This window comes from Corvus kubaryi, unplaced genomic scaffold (assembly GCF_017639235.1).
Source record: "Corvus kubaryi isolate FWS band 111438036 unplaced genomic scaffold, C.kubaryi_AGA036_p1.0 37149, whole genome shotgun sequence".
NCBI lineage: Eukaryota > Metazoa > Chordata > Aves > Passeriformes > Corvidae > Corvus > Corvus kubaryi.
The window spans coordinates 537300-558804 of record NW_024581039.1 but is presented as its reverse complement, the minus strand read 5'-3'; the positions used below and the strand labels follow the sequence as shown (position 1 = coordinate 558804).

At 43.9% G+C, this 21505-nt stretch overlaps 1 protein-coding gene across 2 annotated transcripts; it reads left to right on the top strand.

Annotated features, from left to right (window-relative positions):
- The first annotated feature begins 1452 nt into the window (after window positions 1-1452).
- ALPK2 (alpha kinase 2) lies at window positions 1453-21362 on the top strand. Of its 2 annotated transcripts, XM_042021529.1 has the most exons (9): window positions 1453-2912; window positions 6427-9106; window positions 11058-11205; window positions 11876-12003; window positions 12101-12136; window positions 13539-13813; window positions 13934-14022; window positions 14265-14482; window positions 15315-15367. In XM_042021529.1, exons 1-9 carry the CDS (start codon window positions 1545-1547, stop codon window positions 15365-15367), a joined length of 4995 nt encoding a protein of 1664 aa, XP_041877463.1. In that variant the 5' UTR covers window positions 1453-1544. The 2 variants fall into 2 exon arrangements, with proteins under 2 accessions (XP_041877463.1, XP_041877464.1); XM_042021530.1 differs by lacking the exons at window positions 1453-2912; window positions 6427-9106 and adding an exon at window positions 18935-21362 and having other exon boundaries at window positions 11061-11205; window positions 11911-12003; window positions 15315-15363.
- Window positions 21363-21505: the final 143 nt, after the last annotated feature.

The window sequence follows — 21505 nt, the reverse complement described above, 5'->3', positions numbered from 1 at the left end:
CAGACTGCAGCCGGCCATGCAGCCCTTGCTGTTTCACCACCAGGCTCTAGCCAGCTCCGTGCTCTCTCCTTTGGTCAGCCTGCAGTACCTGTGACACCGAGCTGGTGACACAGTGCTGGGAAGGGCAGGGCTGGGGGCTGTGAGACCTGGACCAGGGCAGGGACGTGAGCTGGGAACATCACCACAGCAGAAGCACAGAGAAGGAAAAAGAAGGAACAGAGGTGTCTTTAAATGGCTTCTTTGGATTACATGGCAAGAAAGTTTTTTCTGCTGCTCTTCACCAATTCTGGAATAATTGTTGTCACTTTTTTTTGGAGCTGTTGGTCTGGCATCCTCCAGGAGGTCAAATTTACTTGAAACTGCTATGTACTGTAGTTTTCCAATGTGACAAATGTCACACCTTTCTAAGGTGACCAATGAACCAGAGTGCCCCTAGCAGTGTACAGAAACATCTCAAGTATCTAAAATCCTAAGATTTGGGAGTGCTAAGGAAACAAGGGCTTTGTTACAGGAAGAGAGACATGGTTCCACATTTATTTGGATTCAGCTAGTGGAAGCCTTTTTGTGTATTTCACTTGGGTTTTATGTGAATTCAGCATTGCCACACCACCGTGCTACTGCACAGCTGTTTGAGGGGAGAGCTCAATATGAGCAGGAAATTGAAGCCAACCTGCCTCATTTTGTTGTTCTCTCAGCACAGGACTGACAAATATCAAGCCAGAGCACAAGAGAATTGCTTTAAACAGAAATAGCCATATAAAATATAAGCTGGCTAATTGTTCCAGGTATTTCTACAAACAGAGTTCGGGATTTATGTCCCTATGATACCAATTCGAGGAATAGCCTGCTGTTGTGCCAGTGTGACTGCCAAAACAGCAGGTAGCTGTAGCAGTGGTGTACATGAGAAAATGTACATTGTCTGCAGGTTCCTGTTTGCATTTAGAAAAGTTGAAAGGCCGTGTACTAAAGCCCCTGTTGAGGTGCCACACAGATGGGTGGGCGTGCTCAAGGATTTGTTCTCTTAGCACAGATCACTCCAGACAATTGCAGTGTGCTGCCGTTAAGTGCCATTGCATAGACAGCCGGGTCATTTAAATAATGGGGTTTTAAATAATGATTTCTTGTTTTGAAAGTGCTTGCAAGTATCTGTCAATTGACCACCTTTTAGAAAATACCTATACCCATTTCAGAAGTTATTTTAAACTTTGTGTTTCTTTTACTTGCAGGTGAGCAGAACAAGATCTGCACTTCATTGACAGCTAAAATGACTGTTCTTGACCCAGAACCAGATACAAAGAACAAAACTTGCCCAGAATGTATTGTTGTCCTAAATGAGCTCGTGGCAGACTTCAGGGTAGAATGAGCAAAATGGGAAACATTTTGTGCAATGCAAGAGTTCCCCCTGTGAGGGTGAGCCCGTGTTGATTTCACCAGGTTCTGACTCTTCAAAAATCATTTGTTTACTGCTTGAGAAGCTCAGCAAAGCAGGAATTTTGTCTCCACTTGAGAAATCCCTCAGGTGCTTGCCTAACACAGAAGACAACATGGACGTTGAAAATGTAATTAAATCCCAGGCAATGTTTTCCCACCTAAGGGATTTGTCAGAGGATGGTGATGACCTGCTTCATTTTAACGCTGTGATTGATGTCGCTGCTGGAAGAGTAGAGGAATACTGCTGCAGACAGGTGCCTTCCCACCCCACAGATGTTACCACCTGTCACACAGGCAACTGTTGCCTTAACACACAAGACTCTGGATCTCCTCAGTCTCTGGCAGATGTCCAGGCATGTAAAAACACTGAGCTGGGCAGACCTCTAACCACGAATTCCCTGCCTGGTGAGCAGGCAGACACTTCTGTAGGAAATCACACTGATTTTGTAAAAGGTGACTCTGAAAATTCTGCCGCTCTTCTGGAGATCTATGCAGAGAAAGTAACAAGTGTAAGTGATGACTTTTCTGATGATGACCTGGAGTACTTTGAATGTTCAGATGTGCTTACTGTGCATGAAGATGAAATCTGGAAAAAGAAATTACAATTTTTATTAGAAATTGATGATGATGATCTAAAACTGAGTAAGGATTGTGATGGGTGTGCTTACTTCCTCAGTGAAATGCCTTGTGTGTTCCAAGTGTCAGATAACACTACGCCTGTGGATACCCCCATTGGCTTCTGTGAGCATCAGTCAAAAATCAAAGGAGTAAATGTAAGGAGAGACCCGTCTATGTACAGCCAGTCAGCTCTGCAGACAGAGATGACTCTCACTGTTGGACACCACCGAGATAAAAGTACCATTTTGAAAGACAAAGAGAAGAATCAAGTGCCTGTTGCTTCTGCAGCCACTGGAAATGAACATCCCAGCAGTGAAGAAGAGACTAATGGAAGTGGCCACCTGGCTGCAGGTTCCTCAAGGGATGAACCAAAGCCCACGGACACTGTCCCTGCCCAGGTGGACTCCTCTGCCAATGGCATAGGTGCTGCTTGCACAGGTCAGGCTTCAGGGACAATGACAGAAACCGGCCCCGATGGGGACATGCTGGGGGAAAGCTCAGTGCTGCTGGAAGAGGGGAGAAGGAATGTGATAGAGGGAAATGCACGACATGCTGGCTGTACCTTAACAGAAAGTCTGAGGAGAAACCTTTTCAAGCTGCTAAACCCTATAGAACTTTGCAGATATGTAAGTACTATAGGACAGTCTTTCCAGGCTGCAGCAGAGGGTAGGGAATCCACAGCTCCATCTCCCAGTCAGGAAGGTGTCCTTTCAACACAAATTCCCGAGGAGACAGAAAGCCTGCAAATGCTGGCTGGTCTGTGTCCGACAGAAGAGGCAGATAAAGGCAGTCACTGGGAAAGGAAAAGGACTCGGGGCCTGTCTGAGCAAAACCAGATGCCAGATGACAACATCTCGCTTGGGGTAAGTAACATGTTTATCATTTAACACAACAAGCTGCTCTGCTGATCTCAATGCAATTCATTTCTGCTTGTCACAAAATAATGTAAAATCGAAATTACTTTGAAAGATACTATTCATGTACTTCTGAATGACAGCTACGGCTGGGAGGGAAATCTGGGTTTATAAAAGGCCCAAGTAAAGCCTAAGCTGTTCTAATTATAGAGTGAGCCTGATAATGGTGAGAGGCACTAATGGGCCTCTGGACAGCTGAATAGGGAAATCTGATATGGAGACTACTGCACAGGTCTTAGCAAAGTAATGCTTCTTTTAACCCAGAAAGTTTCTCGAATACCTATTGTGAGCAGAGAATACTTTGATTTACTTTCTTTTCAATCTATATTCAACAAACAAAACCGGCCTCCACTTATGGTGCTGGAAACCTAAACCAAATCAACAGGGGTTTGCTGGGATTTTATAACAATGAAGGGAGTTCAATGCAGAGAGTTCATTTTACAGAGGTGAATGGAGCTCTGTGATTTTTAAAAATAAAACAATGAAAGAGTTGGATATTCCAGTTGAAATGTACAAACCAATTAAAAGATAAAACCTCCATGGTACTCTCCATGTACTTGCATATTTTATGCTGTTGGTAGAAAATCAGCTGGGTAAATCATTACAGCTGTAGACACTGGTATGATACTCTAACAGTTTTCCTAAGTGGGAAAGTTGAATCATCATTTTTATTTCACATAGTAAAGACTCAAGATACATGAATACTATTAAATCATGAATAATCTTATTGTCGCAAATTTTTCTGAGTTGAAGGTGTGTAGCTAATTGCACAGAAAAACCCCATTTATCACAACAAAAGCTTTTTCCAGTTGCACATGCTTTTCTTCATCTGATTATTTGGGCAAAAATGTCTCCCAGTTTTGGGTTAGTGTCACAGTAGAGTGACTTTAGTCTCACCGCTGGGGTGTCTTCAGCAGTCAAAAATCACTGAATTCTTCTTCCTGAAAAATGTTCATAGGTTTCTCTGGTTTTATAGTACATAAAATTCCAATACCATTTGAGAAGCACATGATGTCCTTATGATGGGGAATACCCCTCACTGGAATTAACCTCCTCAGAGCTTCCTGACAGGGTGTATGGCTGTGGTTTGCCAGAGGTCTTGCTTGATTTTTTTTTTTTTTTTTTTCCCCCAAGTGCAGTGCAATAATTTAAATCCCAGAAGCCTCTTAGCCAAGAGCAGCTGTCAGGTTCCTGGCATAAATTTCAGAGTGGCTGGTTAGACTCCTGTTGTGCACAGCCAGTATGTCTTCATGTCCATGGCCAAAACTTTACATTGGATAAAAAGTGAGTATTGGTGTACACAAAAGGGTGAGAGCTGGACACAGACCAAACCCCCGATTTTAAACGTGTGTGTGACAGTGAAATTCAGGTGTAGGTTCAAAATTACGTGGTCTTGAAAATGAGCTAAACAAAAGCATCCCACCTGAATATTGTTCTTTTTTTTGTAGCACTAGAAGAATATGGACAGCTTCTCACAGCACCCATATAGTAAGCCAGAAACTCCTCAGAATTCTGCCTGTGTAATCTAAGAGAGGCAAGAAAGAATCTATTGCTGCACATGGGTTTCTGTTAAAGTGCCCTGGGGTGTTTGCTGGAGCGCAGCGTGAGACAGCTCTGCGGGAGCAAGGGGAGGGGCTCACAGCAAACCCCACAGCTGTCTGCTTTGGAAAGGTGTTGTATTTTCCCTGTCCTCGTGGGAATCAGGTGTGCTGAGGGGTACAGAGCAGCCACGGGATCACAACACCAATGACCCAAGGATTTACACTTCCCCTTAGCGCCAAGTGCTCGAACTGGAACAACCTTTGCGGTGCATCTTGTGCAGCACCTGCTGTGCTGTGTGACTTCTCCTTCTGGTAGACAGTCAAGGTGGGAGGCTCCTCACTCCTCTCATGACCTCATGGCCTAGCCACAGGTAAAATTCTTTATTTACCTGGTGCTTCAAAGCAGCTTCATAATAATAGGTCCAAGACGCCAACTGTGCCAGCTGTATAATATTACATAGCGTACAGAGAGCCAGGAGGCTTTGCTGGGTTTCATTGAAGAGCTGGTCTCTGTTAGCAGTCAGCTAGCACCCTGTCCCTGTCAATGTTAAGTGGTCAGTGTTCAGCACCCTGTCCCTGTCAGTGGTCAGTGTTTGGACAGCACCCTGTCCCAGTCAATGGTCAGCAACCTTGGGTCCCTGTCAGTGGTCAATGTTCAGCACCCTTGGCACAAGGTGCTGCTGTCACTCCTGGGTTACAGAGCCATTATTCTGGTTTTGTTCATGTTAGAACAGCCTGTTCACATAAAATTTGAGAGATCCTTGGTTTGACCTTCCCAAGACAAATTTATGTCACTTTTAGATCATTTTAAATTTTGTTATCCGAAAAGGAGAGAAGCAGAACTGCCACAGAAGTTCTGGGTAGTTGGGCATCTGGCTGAGATGAGAGCTTGGCATTGCTAGGGAATGGTCTGGGCCTGAGCCATGCCAGAGGGGCTGTAGTTCTGTGTCAGAGCAAGCAGGGGAGTCCTGGTTGGAGTAACGAAGTCATGATGCCAGCCCTACTCGTTCAGTAGGATCTACCATAGGAATGGCAGATAACATCCCATTTTGTTGTCCATGTCTTAAGTTGGCTCCAGTCTTACCTGGGAGACACACCAAGAAGAAAATCTGTACCGCTTTGGAGCATGGACTCCTGACAGCTGTGCGTGGTTAGCCTGTTGCTCTATGTTTTTGGCAGAGAACTCACTTTTCATCCTTCAAAATATTATAGTTCTTCCTCTTTTCCTGCTCTTTCTGAGCAGGAAAAGCAGAGTGCTGGCAGGATGTGCCTGTCAGTCGGCAGGATAAAGCTCGGGTCTTTTGTTTCACCTGTCTAAAGCAGTTGAAATAGCTACAGGTACTGAGGTATTTCAACTACTCCAAGGCAGGTATGCCATTTAAGGCAGGGTGTTATTTTAGGAAAGGGGAATTTGAGTGGCACTGCATGAAACAGGGAAGTGGAAAGACCCACTAAGTACTGCTGGACAGCAGCATAAAGTAAAAGCAGTCCCAAATGTGGCGGATTTGAGAGAGCTGAGACCCAGAGGCAGTGATGTACTTTTTGTCTGTATTCTAGGGATGGTTTGTTACACTCCATTTGTGCAAACAGAGGGATATAAATGTAACATGGAGACTTTATTTACAGAGGAGAATTACCTTGCTAAACTATTTCTACTTAAAAAACAATGAGAATCTATGAGGTAAAATTAATCAGCTTCGATATAAATCCTTCTCTAAGAAACAACACTTTCAGACTCAGACCCAGGAGGTTGATTTCAATCCATTACGTTGATAGTTACAAGTCAGAAACTTGACTATTGACAAAAATCTTTTTAAAAAGTAAAAAAACCACCAAAAAACCTCAACATTCCAAACCTTCAGGCCTGTGTTAAGCTGTAGTTCTAATTTTTAATTACATTGCTCTATTTTTCTTCTTTGAAGAGTCAAGGTGCTAATCTTACCCAGGATTGTGAGAACCTCTGTATGCAGCCCAGAACAGAAAAAGAAGGCATCTTCAGGGCTTGTGAGAGTGTGGGAACCAGCCAGCTCTCTGCTGAAAACACACTGCAAGTAAAGAATGCAGATTTACAGACTTCTCTTCACTGTGCTCCTTGTGAAAAGAAAGAAGGTTGTCACCGACAGGACTTCTCTAGACAAGAAATTGTTAGTAATGGCAAAAAATCAAAGAATGGCATTTCCCCTTCTCCTCTATGGGATATGGACTCTGTTCCTGATAAACAGGAATGCTTGTGTGCTGTTCTCTCTTCTGCAAAGCTGTGTGATGAGCCAGGGGAGGGAGAGCAAAGGTCTGGGCTTGACATACTTGATAGCAATAACCCAGATATTCTCTGCAGCCTATCAGCTGATGAGGCTGTGTCTGAAGCTAATTCCAAATCAGTCCTGGAATCTGGAGAACCTGAGTGCAAAGGAGATGCTGATGTATCTGCAGTGCATGACAAGCTGTGGAAACTTCTTCATGAAGATGACTCAGACTATCAAATCCCATTTGAAAACAGAGGCATCACAAGTTTAGGTACAAGGCTGACAGATGTCGAAGTCACAGAACTGAACTTTGTGCAGGAGACCTGTTCCAATCCTCCTTTGCCAATGGATTTGATAGAAGAGCAGGCACCCATCACAGAACCAGCTCATAACCCCAGAACTGAGAGAGCTGACTGCAATGTTTCTGATACCCTCCTGCAGAGACTTGAAGCATGTGAGAGTGCATCCGTAAGAAACATTTGTCTTGCACAAGTGGTAGGAACAGATGGTGTGTGTCTAGATTCTGGCACTGGGAATGAGAGGGAAATGCCATCCATTTGTGTTTCAGCAAACAGTGTCCTCTTAAATACCCAGGAGTGCTTGGAGCCAAATCCAATGGCCACGGACAGGAATGGATCCACGGTGGCTTGGGAAGGGAAGTTTGCTGTTAATAATGCTGCCCAAACATGTGAAGCAGATTCTCCTCAAGGGTTACAAAATGCTCAGAGTGGTAATTTACCATGTCCCAAGGCAAACCCAGCTGACATATCAGATATCTCACGTGGGACAGTTGGACAGTTACTTCACACTAAACACAACGTATCCGTGATAAATGAGTCTGTACCTGGAGAAGGCTGTCATTTTAAGGACTGTTATCCAGTGAGAGGAGAACTGGCTTATTTGCCTGAAGAGAAAGACATTTTCCCCAGTGAAAGTAACAGTCAGTTTACATATGCAGAACACTCTTCTGTTAACACCATACATAAAAGTTATGAAGTGAATTTACAAGAAAAAGGAAATCACTCAGACTTGAATGCACCAAATGACAGCTACCATCTTTCAAAAAATAATGGCTGTCAGGATTTTCAAGTTGTTTCTAACGCACAGAAATACAGTTACATAATGCAATTGCCTACTTTAATTAAGATTCCTGAAACCATAACACATAAGAATCTACCCCAAAATACAGACCAACTGACAGAAATAGCAAAACAAGAAGGGGCAGTCACTCCCCCTTCTGGGGAGCCATTTTTAAGAGATTTTTATCTGGAAGTGCCCAGCTGTGAACCATGTAAACCAGGAGAACAGAGAGAGATTTGCATACCTGAGGAACACAGGGCTGAAACTTCCTGTGACTCAGGAGTTAGTCAGGTTTCAGAGAGTCAGACTGCAGCTTCTCCTTGTAATACAACAGAACAGAGCACAGCATGTGGGGAGCACGGAGGTTCCAGGGATCAGCTACATTCCCAACATCTGCTTGGAAACAAAACCCTGCCCTTCCTCACACCTGTAAGCCACTCAGAGGGCCTTCCCAGTGAATCTACAGTGGCACGTCCCGGCACAAGAAGTGACGGAAAAACTGGATCCGTACAAACTGGAGTCAAAGTAAACGGAAATTTAACTACACTGGAAACTTTCTGCAAGTCATGGCAGGGTCTGTTCCAGCGGGTGCCTGGAGAAACCAAAGGGGAAACAGCCTTGTGTGAAAATGAACATGAGATTCCAAGAGCTACTGAATGTAACCCAGAAGAAGCTGAAACAAAGGCTCCTTTGCACACTTTGACTGGCTCCCAGGCTCTGAAACAGATTATGAATATTAGCACAAAGCAGTTCTGTCCTGACTTGATCTGTTCCAGCAAGATAACTGAGGCTGAGAATTCAATTAAGTCCACTGAGTATGATAAAAAGGAGGAAGTCAGGACAGCAGAGAGTGTAGTAAGTGGTTTAGTTAATTTGCCACCAGTTGATTCAGGGAACAACCAGTGTTTTCAAGAGCAACCACCCCACAGAAGAACTCAGTCATTCTCTTTGGCATGGACCACACTTGATCCATTTCCAGTCAACACGGAAAGTCAAAGAAATCAGGAAGGGTCAAAATCCTGCCAGACACCACTGACTGCTGCAGAGCCTGAGCCCATCAAATGTAAAGAGGACACAACAAAGAGCGGGCATTTAGCTGCTGGAGCTAAGAAGAAGTTACCACCAGCAAGTCTGTCCAAGAAACCCAGGCTGGAGGAGAGGGGAAGTGTGAGCAAGGGTCCCAGCTGCGTTAAAAAGTCTGGGAAGAGCGAGGCAGGCGTGATTCATAAAGAGGATAGAAAAGAGCAAAGGAAACTCATTTTGAAAAAGGATAGCAAAGGTAAGAGAAAACTGATTTTCTTTTCTGTCCTTTCCCATCATTCTGGCTACAGTACAAAATTCAGATTCTTGAAAGGCACTGCAAGCCTCTTTCAGACTGACTCAGTCAGCTAAAGGTGTCCTACCCTCATGGAGCTTTATTTCCAGATTTGTGCATTTAGTAATGAGTGCTGTTCCCATGCCACAGAGATGAACCCTTTTCCCAGCTGGCAAGTATATTCAATTCATGGATTTTGTAACCTGTTTGAAATAGTTACTGCCTCATTTGCCTTTTGGACTAACTTTTCAGGGATGAACAGCATAATGCTACCACGTAACTACACACCACGTAGCGGCTGCAAGCCCAGTACTTGTTCTGGTATCCCGCAGGACTGTGTTCCCAGTTACGCTCCTACCTTGCAGCTTCCAACTGCAATTGTCCCCTCTTGGTTACTAAAGGATTTATTACTAGCAAAGTATTATTGCTAGCAGTAGGGTACCGCTGATAAGCAGTGTTTTGAGGTCCTGTGTGCTGTCTTCTGACTGGTTCTGCACTGCTTTGCCCTGCTGCAAAAATGACACAGATGAAATGAGCAATATTAAACTGATAGAGGAAACATCTAATTGAAAGGAGATCTGGGTTGCTGTCAGAGTCTCTAGAAGGTTGGTAACACTGTAGCAGGATTGCAACAGCTGGGTGCATGAGGGGTTTGTTGTTTCTACGGGTAGTTTGCAAAGACCAAGGTCTTATTTTTACCTTTGGACATGTCATTTCATGTTCACATCATAAAATGATTTAATAGGTCAGAGCAAGACTGAATGGTGACTAAAGGTAAGCTACACAACTGTGAAGCTTTTCACACACTCTAATTACAGTGCAGTCTCGTGAGACTTCCACTTTTCTAATCACATTTTGAAAAAACCCAGACTTTTCCCTGTTCAAAGATGTGTCCTTTGCCAGGGAACCAAATGTGTGGGAGGAGAGACACATTCCTTCAAAGCACAGCAGGTGAACTGCAGTGACTGTGCAATGCCTGACCTGTTTCCATTACTTGGGGCTATGCTTGAAAAATGTTTTAAACATTCAGGCTCCATCAGATAACACTGAATTTTCTTCAGCTGTTTCTGCTCTGCTTCAGTCTTGACTGAAGTATGTCTGTGCTCTAGACCATTGTTGTGGCCCTTTCCCCAGCATTATGGGAAGGCTGGTTTGGTTGCTGTGGTATCTACTCAGTGTTCTTTTGCATTGTTTCAGCTACAGGAGGGAAGACTGTGGCCAGGGCAGGAACCTGGAGCCATTGGTTCTATTTCTAGAGCTGTCACGTCCTGTCTGTGTCACTTTAGCCCTGATACAGCAAGGTTCACATGGCCCAGGATTCAGGGACTGCCAGTCCAGTGGGGAAACCTGGTCTGGATGGGGCCTGGAACTGGGAATGGGGGAAACCATAGCACTGAACTGCAGGTGCCTGACCCTTCAAGTGGGTGTTACTGGAGTATTACTGCAGGAATGGGATCTTCGAGGGACATGTGCCATGCCATCTCATTCAGAGTGCAGCAGCTCAGAATTAAGACATAGGAAATAAAACATTTTGCATTTTACATCTCTTACATTGAGCAGGGATGTGTCACTTGAGGCGGGGCTGTGTTGTGATCCCAAAACCTTTCTCTAAGCATATGTCGATTCCCTTTCTTTCCAAGCTCCCTGCTCACACCATGCCCACGTGCAAAGACACTGGAGTGTTTTGTGAGGCAGTGAAAAGTGTTAGCAGAGATCCAGGCTGGCAGGATCTTTTGGGACTTTCTCTCAAAGGCTGTGATCAGCTAAAAAATTCTACTAGTTATGAGTATTGAGACACAAGAACTCATAATTACTTACCAGGGATTTCAGTGTTCATATTCTTAACATGAAATGCTAAAATGCCAAAACAATATAATTGTCTTCAAATCCTAAACTGTGGCTCTTCTGTTTCAAGCCCCCAGGCTGCTGAAGAAGATCCAAGCAGAGTTGTTCCCCAACTCCTCTGGCAATATTGAGCTGTGCTGTCAGTTTGGTGACATTCATGGTGACTCCACCATTACATGGACTAAAGATTCCAAGGTACTGGCTCAGCTGCAGAGAAGGTAAGGAAGTGTTTCTGAGGAACTGGGAGTTTCGGGGTAACTTTGCTATTCACAGGAAGCAAATCTTCTCACACTGCATTGATATTGGTCATAGTTTGTGTTCCATCATCTCTCAGCCTGTTCACAGCCAGTGTCATCCAGATTTTAAACAAATATCAAAAGAAGTTTGAACCTCATTTAACCTAGAGAAGGGTGGAAATAAAAGCTTCTTAAGGCCATTAACAGGATCCAGCTTTTCCATTTTAATGAAATGAGTTATTTTCCTTGTAGCAATACTGACATTCTGATCTTAAAAACCGTTTGGAATGTTTCAAAAATACGAAGTTAACATTACCCAAAGGGAAAAAAAAAAAGAAAATATATTTCCATCAGAATGCACACTTCTGAGAAGATGAAAAACTTTGTAGGAAGGATTCTTCTTAGTTGTTGTGTTAAGTGGAAAGAAAAAGTTGCATGAATTGGTTAAACTTTCCATTCTGATTATTCTTGTTTTAACTCTTCTGCTTTTGATTGTTGTATTGCTATATCCATTGTAGTATCAATACATATCATTATCTGCTGAATAACTGTGCTGTGTTTTAACAAATAAACAGTGCAGAGAGATCAAATTTATCAGTTTTTCCAGTGATAACAAGTAAAATACATGATAGCACAAAATGCTCTGTTCCAGTGCCCAGGATGACTCTCCTGTCTCTCTGGCAATAGCTGAAGCCAGTTACCAAGACCAGGGAATGTACTATTGCTGCTTGAATAACATGTATGGAAAGGTGACTGCTGAGTTTCATCTGACTGCTGCAGGTAAGCCTCAGTTTACAGTTTTGATTAATAATAATGACAATGACAGTTTCCATTTAGAATTTTTTACTACAAAATTCATTTCTTTGTTTTCTTGTAGTATTGGAACGTCTTTCAAGTTTTCAGAGTTATGAAGGTAAATATAAAGTGAAGTAGCATTGCATGGCATCATACAGAGACACACACACACACACAGCACTGGCAGCTCTTTGGCACAAACACATGGTCCTTGCAGGTCACCTGCTGTGTAACTGTACTCCAGGAGAAAGGCAAGCATGAAGCTTTGGAATGCTTTCCCTATGTGTTAACTGGTGTTCAGTGACACCTGGCATGTGTCCTGTGCTGCAGCTAAAGATAGTGCCTTGCCAGTGGGGTTGTCATTCCTGAACAGCCTACAGAGATCCAGGCCTTCAGTTGGCATGGTGACTTTTCTTTCTTTTCCTTGAAGAATTAAAACTAAGCATTTATTTCCTTGTGAAATAAAGACAGGACTTTTCATGTAACAGCACTGTATAACTTTTAATCAGAGAATTTTAGGTGGAATTAAGGAGTCTTCTAATTCTGGCCTTATCCATGCAATGTTTCCTCTATGCTTCAGAGAGGGGGTAGTGTACAGAGCCTAAACCAGAGGTAAATGCAGAGGGCAGCTGGAAAGACTTCCTTGTTGTGTAGCTCTGTTCTCCTGTTTATCTTCTTCACTGATGGTCCTTCAAATGTTATGATTAGAGACACTTGAAGTGCAGTTAGAATTTTTTAGTTTCTCTCAGTGCTTAACTTTTTCTCCCCTTGTCTCTGTTGGAGCGGTCACAACACACACAGACAGCGCCTCTTTCAAGGGCCAAAAAGCCATTTATTAAACAAACAGCCTCTTTCATACACCTTTTGTATGTTCTCATTCGTGTTACATATTCACTGGCTGCTAAACTACCACAGTAGACTCGTTGGCTATTGCTAACTACAACATGCTACCATTGGCTACCTGTAGCATAAGCATTCAAGCAATCAGAAAAATAACAGGTGTGGATATGTTGCTGTTTTTCTCCTTCTATAGTTTAACTTTCATGCTTCTGTTGATACTACATTCTCATGAGTAAAAAATAATTGTTTTTCTTCTCATGGACTTTTCTCACAGTCCTTCTCTAGCCGAAGTAACAGGCCTGAGCCATAATTTTACAAAGGCAACAAGGCCTTCATTTTATAAGGTTTTATTTAAATGCCACATCCCCTTACAAATTTTTTTCCATTTGGATTACAGTCATCATTTAAAGGGGTGAAATCCAGAATATTCCTTGATTTCATCTGTAACAGACTTGTTTGCTACACTCTGTCTTCTCTCCTTATGATCCTGATCTGCCACCTTTCTTCATGCTAGTTTTAGATCATACAGGCAAGCAGCTGCCTCTCTGGAGCAGGGTCCCAGCCCTCAGTAACACAAGTTGTGCTTCCACTGAGCATTTTTACCTCCTCTCTGGAGAAATGCATCTACTCTCCCATGCCCACCCCTCCCTGTGCCTGCAGAGATTCCTGTTGTGTTTTAGGTGTGGAAGAAATCGAATTCATGCAGTTGATGTTCAGAGAAGATCCCCTCAGCTCCAGCTACTTTGGTGGGACACTGCATGGAGCAATAATGACAGAGGGGATGCACTTTGGTGAGGGGATGCACCGCAGAGCCTTCCGCAGCCGTGTCCTGCAGGGCCTGGCACCCGCCTTCGCCCCCGGCCACCCCTGCGTGCTCAAGGTGCACAACGCCCTCACCTATGGCACCAAGAGCAGGGACGAGCTGCTGCAGAAGAACTACAGTCTGGCACTGCAGGTGAGCTGCCCCTGGCCTTTGTAAGCCAGAGTTGTGGGCAAAAGCTGTCCTCATATTCAAACAGATGATCTGTTGAATGTTTTGAGCAATATTCCCATAGGCATGTCTGTTGTAATACAGGAATGCTATGTCCAAAATACTGCAAGAGAGTATGCAAAGTTATATGCAGCTGAAGCTGAACACTTGGAAGGCTTTGGAGAGGTACCAGAGTGAGTATAAATATATATTTTATATACGTATATGCTTATATATACTGTCCTGTGCCATGGCAGCCCACTGATTGCTAGGACTAAAGAGGAAACCTGGGAACAGTGTTACAGCTCTTCCATCTTGGTTTAGAGTTGGCAGCTGTTCATTCTCTCCCTGAGGTCACTGGCCACTTTTGTCTGTTTCTTACTCCCTCACTGAAAGAGGTCTCAGGATTTTATTAGCTTCTATCCATTGATTTCAGAATCATTCCGATTTTTCTTATTCATCGCCCCACTAATAACATCCCCTATGCCACAGTGGAGGAGGAGCTGGTTGGGGAGTTTGTGAAATACTCTGTCAAGGATGGCAAGGAAGTGAATTTCCTGAGAAGAGACTCAGAGGCTGGCCAGAAGTGTTGCACCTTTCAGCACTGGGTGTATGAGAAGACCAATGGGAACTTGCTTGTCACTGACCTGCAAGGTGAGTTGTCTGAGTAGGGGCAATTTTTATCTAGCTTATGTTCTTGTAAGAGGACAGTTTGGAAAAGAAAACCAAATCTTACACTCTTAATGGAAGAGTTGTTCTTTCATGTGTACCTTAGTGAATCAGTATGAGCCAAATCTGGCTTTTGTCTCACCACCCAGAGATTAATGAAATGGCTGCTGAGTGAAAAACTTCGGGTGACAATGACACCCTAGTCCTCCCCTTTTTCTTGTATTTAAATACTCACCAACAATTACTCAGCAGTGGAATGCTCCACATTTGGGTCCTGGCTAGTTTTGAAGAAATATATTCCTTTAAAAAGAAGAATAGTCAAGAAACACCCCCATGTTTGCTAAGTGCTGCCTCAGCTCTCATGGGTATGACTCCTCCTCAGTCCTGCAACGTATTTGGGACAGGGGAAGACAGACCCTCCTTGAAGAAAAACAGAAAAAGCTGGAATCTAAGGAAACATTCTATATTCTTTTACAAGTGAAGGCAGGAAAGTTAGCAACAAGGCATCTAAACAAGATCCCTGAAATAATTTAAAGGGAGAAGAAAGAACAAAATCCTAGCACAGGAAAAAAGCTGTGCTGTTGATCACCCTGACAGCTGTAAAATAGTGGCATGAGCCTGACTTTTAGAAACTGCTGGTGACACAGGGAACATCCTCTTCTTAACTGGGGTGCTTTAAAATGCTTTGAAAAAAATGTGACAAATAATGAAAATGAAAAAGGTGACTCAATAAATAACACTTAAGGCCTCCATATGTGAAGATTGTCCTAGAAATTCCAGTGTAAGCTAAGCTCTGTGTTTCCTTGCTGCCTTGCAGGTGTAGGGATGAAGTTAACAGATGTTGGCATAGCAACCCTGGCCAAAGGGTGAGTGAACGTGATTTCTCAGCAGCATGGCTGTGCTTTACTCATCTGTCTCTTCACAGTTAAATGTGGATGGGGGAGGGTGTGCTGGAAATTCATTCTTGCTTTAACTTTAGAAGAAAGCAGTCCTCATCTAACTCTTTAAACTTCTTCGTGTTCATATTTATGGAAACCCACCTGTAAATGAAACACATTTATTTTGTTCTGAAAGAATGGGTGACCCTGTAGATTTAGTTTTGCTTTTCCTGCATGCCTCCCTTGAAATGGGCTTGTCCAAAGGGCATTTCACAAGTGACATGAAGGGTTCTGCTGACAGCAGGTAAGGCTCCTGATGGCCCATCAGCTGGAGCCCAGGGTACAAGGCAGGCTGGAATCTCTCCTGCAGCCAGCAAAAGTGCCAAAGCTTTGGGATATGTATTTGTGACACAAGCTTTTGTAAAGACTCTTCTCAGCTGGACGCTGTGTATTGGCCACTTCCCTGATAAACAAGGACAATTGTGAAGGGATTTGACGGTCTCTCTCCCCTTTCTCTCTCAAAAACAGAAATTCTGAGCCTTAACAAAAGATTGTTCAGGGCATTTCTGGAGCCTGTTTTCTAGTGGTGTTGCAAAGGCTTCAGCTCTCTTGGGGAGACTTAAGCATATGTGTAAAGATGTAGGCCTGTAATATTCTAACTTTAGTCCACTTCTTTTAAGTTAATTAAGGCTTCTAGTTATACCACAGGCCAGCAGAGCTGTGGATAGGAGTAGGCAGTGGCTGCTGGACAGGGAAAGGGGATGGGGGTAAGTGCTTTAATTTCAAATTCTCCTTTGAGAATCTGGCAGGAGAAAGAAGATCTGATCATATGTTCAGCCTTCATTCTAAATTGGACCTTGTCTGTATACCTGGGATTCAAGAAGAAACCTCACAATTATTAAAAATGTGATTCTAGACTATTCTGCGTAAATCCTGAACATTTGCAGGCTGGCATCAGTTCAGTTAGACTGATTTACTCTTTCAGCTCTGGATCCAAAGTAAAAGCAGTTGAAGTGAATGTACATCGTCCTGTTACAAACCAAAGTCATAAATATTTTATTTAGGCAACACTGTTCTCAGGAATCAGAAGATTTATAAAAATGCTTTAGTGGATGTTGTCCAGCTCACTGTGGGAAATTACTCCTATAAAAACACACATTGTGTTGGGGAGGAGGAAGGAGAAGTGAGGAAGTGAACGCACAGTGCAAGCTGTAGTAAGGATCACCTCAGGCATATAGAAAGGAAAATAATTTCCCTAAATGAGCAACCTCCTGAAAATGTTGAGTGTCATTTTGTTTATTATTTAGCTAATGATATTCCTGCAAGATGACAGATTTTTCCTGGACCTGTATTTTGTTTTCATGCTCCTTCATGGAAAGAAGACCTCTGTATTAATGTCTGCAGTTGGATTTATAATTCTATGAACATGGGTGGGGAAAAACAACTAAGTGCCCAGAGCTCCTGTGTGTTGCGGGGTCTTGCTGCTTTGGGCTGTGTTCAGCCGTGCTGCTGAGAGGTAGCCTGGTCCATGAAGGGAGAATACATGGTCCTACTGAGCCAGAAATGCAGAGTGGGATTGGTGTGGCTTGAACTGTGCTGGCAGAGAGGACACAGAACGGATCTCTTTTGTACTCCTGAGCAGAGTCTGCAATGAGTGGAGGAAGGAATTTTGATCTTTTGTCCTTGGTCTGTGTGTTTTGTCAGGGAACTGAGAAGCAGAGGAGCCCAAAGCAGAGTGGTGTGGCCCAAAGCAGTGTGCTGCAGGAGCTGCAGTGCAGTTCTGTCAGGAGAGGGCGAAGCCGACCTAGGAACAGGAACGCCTGGGAAGCATTTTTAATGTGGCCACAGCGCCGCACCAGAGCCAGGCAAACAAGCCTTTAAATCAGCTACTCTGTAGCTTCTCTGTGAATGGAAACAAAAATAACGCAGCACGGTGTGTGGCTCTGTGCACGCAGTGGGCAGAGTAGGACTGTGCACAAGGGCCCAGGGATTTACCAGGAATGGTGCACACAAAGGAAGGAATCAGGAGCACGGTAACCCATGGTTGTGGTCATTAACAGGAGTGCTGGTTGCCAAGTCTGTATCTGAAAGTCTGCCTGGTTCCAGGGCACTGACAAGTTTAGCTTTACTCCACATGGTAACAAGGGGCGTTGGGGAGTTTAGGCCTGAGGACAAATCCAACATTTCCCCTTCAGATTTAAGGAAGATTAGGTTTGATTTGGTTTGATTTGGTGCTGGATAGAAGAGATTCTCTTGCTAAGGGCAAGTGTGTTTGCCTGTGGAACTCCTGTTCTGTGGGTGTGTCTGGCGCATCCACCAACACAACTTGCGAGCAGCTCAGTAAAGTCTGAAGTCTCTGATTTCTCCAGGGGAGCAAGAGAACCGTTGATGATCCTGCTGGACTCCAGGATATAGTCTTGAGGTAACAATGATACTCCTCTTCAACCTTCTTTGGTTAAACAAACACACAGCTTACTTGGAGAGGAGAGAAAAATCCCTTTGAGGTTCACCTGCTGTTCAGAGCCAGCTGAGTGGTGTCTCCAGAGCAAGGCTTGTCTGTCAGCAGGAGCCCGACCTTCCCAGAGCAACAGTATTCTCTTTAGCACTCTGCAGTTTGCCTGAGGAAGGAGGTTTTCTGGATGCTAGGAATGAGCATCCTCTGTTTATTTCAGTACCAAATCTTGTTTGGTTGGTTTTGTGTAGTGACAACTCATAGTTCACCTCTGAGGACACTGGATGTCCAGCAAACGAAGAGAAGAGGGTAGAACAGGCAATGATTAGGTTAAAAAAGGAGAGGAGCACCCTGTCCTTTCTTCTCCCTTCTCTACCCTGAGAATTTAACCAAAATTACTCCTTTGAAGAGCAGGTGCACCTTTTAAAATAAGCTGATGCAGCTTAAAAAGCAGGCCCTGGGAGGACTGTCAGCAACCAGAGGCCGGGTGAGGAGAAGAGGGGTACACGTGCCCTGTACCTCTCACGGTGCGAGGTACAGTGGCGGCTTGGGAACTGTGGAGGCTGGATGAAACTGCCTTCCTCAGGAACATTCCTTTCTTCCTTCCCCAAGGGGCTTGGCTCCTTGAGATCCTGTAGGCAGCCAGGGGAGGGGAGCAGCATAGCATGGAAATGATGTACAGATGGAAACAGCTTCTGGTTCTGACAACACCTTGTGCAACAACCTTGTCTCTTCATGGTGGCCAACAGAACTGTTCACAGAGAATGCTGTAGCATGGACTTCATTTGTGTGTTACTGAGAAAGGGAGCCAGCAGACAATTTTATTCCCAACTAAATGCTGTGAAAGACAGTGCCAGGACCCAGCCCACAGAGCTTTGCCTCTAATGCTTTCCCTGCTTCTTTCACCACTTGTTACCTGGTTTCCCTCATGTCCCAATGACCCAGTCTGCGTTTCTGTGACAGTCAGTGCTTCTCAAGCCAGCATGGGTAGAAGAGACTGGCTTAATGTTTTCAAGTTGCTTATGAGTCAGCAGTCATACTCTGCCTCCCTGTGCAGAAAATGAATCTTTAATTCCCATTTAGCTTTTTTTTTCTTTGTTACTACAGATACAAGGGATTTAAAGGCAACTGCTCCTTTTCCTTCATTGAGCAGTTCAGAGCCCTCCACCAGTGCAATGAGTACTGTGATATGCTGGGGCTGAAATCTCTCCGAACCACTCATCAAAAACAGAGGAAAGCAACGTCCACTAAAAGCAAAAATCTGCCAAACTCATCAACGGTAAAGAAAATGGTGCCCAAGAAGGCGAGAGAACATAGAGACTTCATTTCTTCAGAGCACTGAGTCTCACTATTCCATCTTGTGAAACTACTCTTGAGGACATGGAGCAGTGACAGGCACCAGTGGCCTGAGGTGATAACTTTAGTCTTTTGCCTTTTGACATTGTTTTGGAATCATTCTGATGCTGATGCCAGCAACAGAGGAAGGAGCTGATCCTGTGTTCTTGGTGCCTGAGACTAAGCCATCTCCTGGATTTTCTTACAACCCTTCTGTGGATTGGTATTGGAGAAGAACATCTTCTCTGTGTCTACATCCATGGCCCTGTGGGTTCAGCTGCTATGGAAACATCAATATATTTAAGATGCCACTTATAAGTACAAGTATTGCACAGTACTGTTGCTCAGGCTGCTATAGAAAAATTGTTTTCTTTCCTAGATTTTTGCATATTGTAATCCTACTATAATCCTACTCTTATAATTTTTTTCTCCCACTTACATGCTTTGTATTAAAAGACAAAGCCATTCATGATTGGACATACATGTCTTCCAATCCGCTCCCAAATCAACATCTTTATGGTCTTCACAAAGTGATGCCATCAGCTTAAAGATGGTCAACTTGTATGATTCTCCATAAAATTCCTTGCTTTCCATGCAACCTTCATTGGACCTACAACCCTATGTGATAGTACTGCTGTGCGTGCACTGATCCTGTTGAAGGACAGGTTTGGGGTCTGCATGTGGCCAAACAGCTCCCTCTGCAATAACCCATTCCATCCAGAGGAGATTTCAGCACCTGGAAGCAGTTTCAGATGAGTAAGTGCAGTGACAGAAACCCTCCTAGCTGCAATGTTGGTATCACATCCAGGCTGGGCATGCTGGGCTCCCTGCGCCGTTAAGGGAGGACTTCCAAATGGAATTGAGAGCAAAGTGCAGGTCAGCTGAAAACCAAACATTTGAAATAGGTTGGATTAACTGTGCCAAAAAGGGTCTGTGTGTGTCCATTGAGGGCAAAGGAGGCAGGGTCAGACAGACATCTGCAGTTTAAATTCCTGCTGTGACATGGAATGAAGTTCTCTGGAGTAGTTCCAAAGCATTTGAGATTTTAGTAGTTCTCTGCTAACTGATGTGCAGGAAACCAACTACTGCAGAACTAAGTGTTGATGTGAAGTTTTTCAGATGGTAGAAATGGATCATTTTACCTATTCTTTCACAGTTTTTAGTGCTTTAAAAACCATTGAGCTGCAGTGGTGATGTTTTTTTAAAATGCCTGAGGCATTTCAGTGTCTATGTCCATATCCACAAAACATTAGACACGTAACTCTTAAGTTGATCTTTTTTTTCCGAAAGATGTCTATGTTTCTTAGAACTTTCTTGCTCGGTGGAAACTGGGCTCCTCAGTCCCTTTTGAAGTAGAACCTTGGATACATTTGGAAATGTCACCTGAGTGTTCAAGCAGTCTTCGTGGTAGCAGTGGGTGAATCAGAGTCCATCGGTCCTCCATGGACTCAAGGGGACAGTTTGAAATCCAGTGGACGGTGCAGGAAGTCACTGTGGACTCTGGGTCCAGCTTCAGAGCTTAAATAACCACCTCACTTACTGAGAAAGTCAATGGGTATGGAAAACAGTCAGCCTGGGCCTGAAATATGAGTCTGGAATGCAGAAGAATTTTCTCTAAAACTGGAAAATTGGGAAACTTGTAACCAGAACATCTGCAGTGGTTTCAACCTTTGCAGAAGGATAGACCTTTGTCATGGAAGTTTGGTTATTCTTCACATTTCCAAAAGGAAAAGCCAGACTGCAAGTGTCAGGGTGTGATTCTGTGCCTGGTCTTGGCTGAACAGACCATTGCCACTCCATGATCCCCATTCCCCAGTCATTGTGCATACATGTATGACCCCAGGGCTCCACAGGAAGCAGCTTCAGGAGGCAGCTGATGTATTTGAATGCTGTGCCTTGAATAGTTATCACTGGAAGGAGGTATAAGGTGGAGGGAGGACCCCATGAAAAAACAGGCGGTATGATTCCCAATCCTTTCCTTCTGTGACATAGCAGGAGAAGTTTGTATGCAGTTGTTACTGGAGGAGCTTTCAATGTAACTCCTGCAGCTTGACCTCAGATAACCTACCAGTGAGCTGCAGGGATGCAGATCCATCATGCCGTTTCTTTTTTCTTACGCTCAGAAAACTTTAGTATATGTAATTCTTGTGTGTGTCTTGGGAAGGTCATGTTGCTCTACAATAAAAGCCTCAGTACAAAGCTTCTCATTTTTGAGCACAGTAAAAGGGAGAATTAATCTGCAATGCTCTCCTGCCACAGAGCACCAGGGAAGTTTGGGAATGGTGTGCCCACATGGATATTTGACTGAATTTTTAAAATGGGTTTCCTTTAATAACATCACAA

Bases quoted from the DNA above. Each gene is read 5' to 3' on its own strand.
- ALPK2 (XM_042021529.1), top strand. From the start codon at position 1,545: ATGGACGTTGAAAATGTAATTAAATCCCAGGCAATGTTTTCCCACCTA. The intron at 11,206-11,875 runs GTAAGGAAGTGT...GCTCTGTTCCAG, and splicing joins CTGGCTCAGCTGCAGAGAAG to TGCCCAGGATGACTCTCCTG. The intron at 13,814-13,933 runs GTGAGCTGCCCC...GTTGTAATACAG, and splicing joins ACTACAGTCTGGCACTGCAG to GAATGCTATGTCCAAAATAC.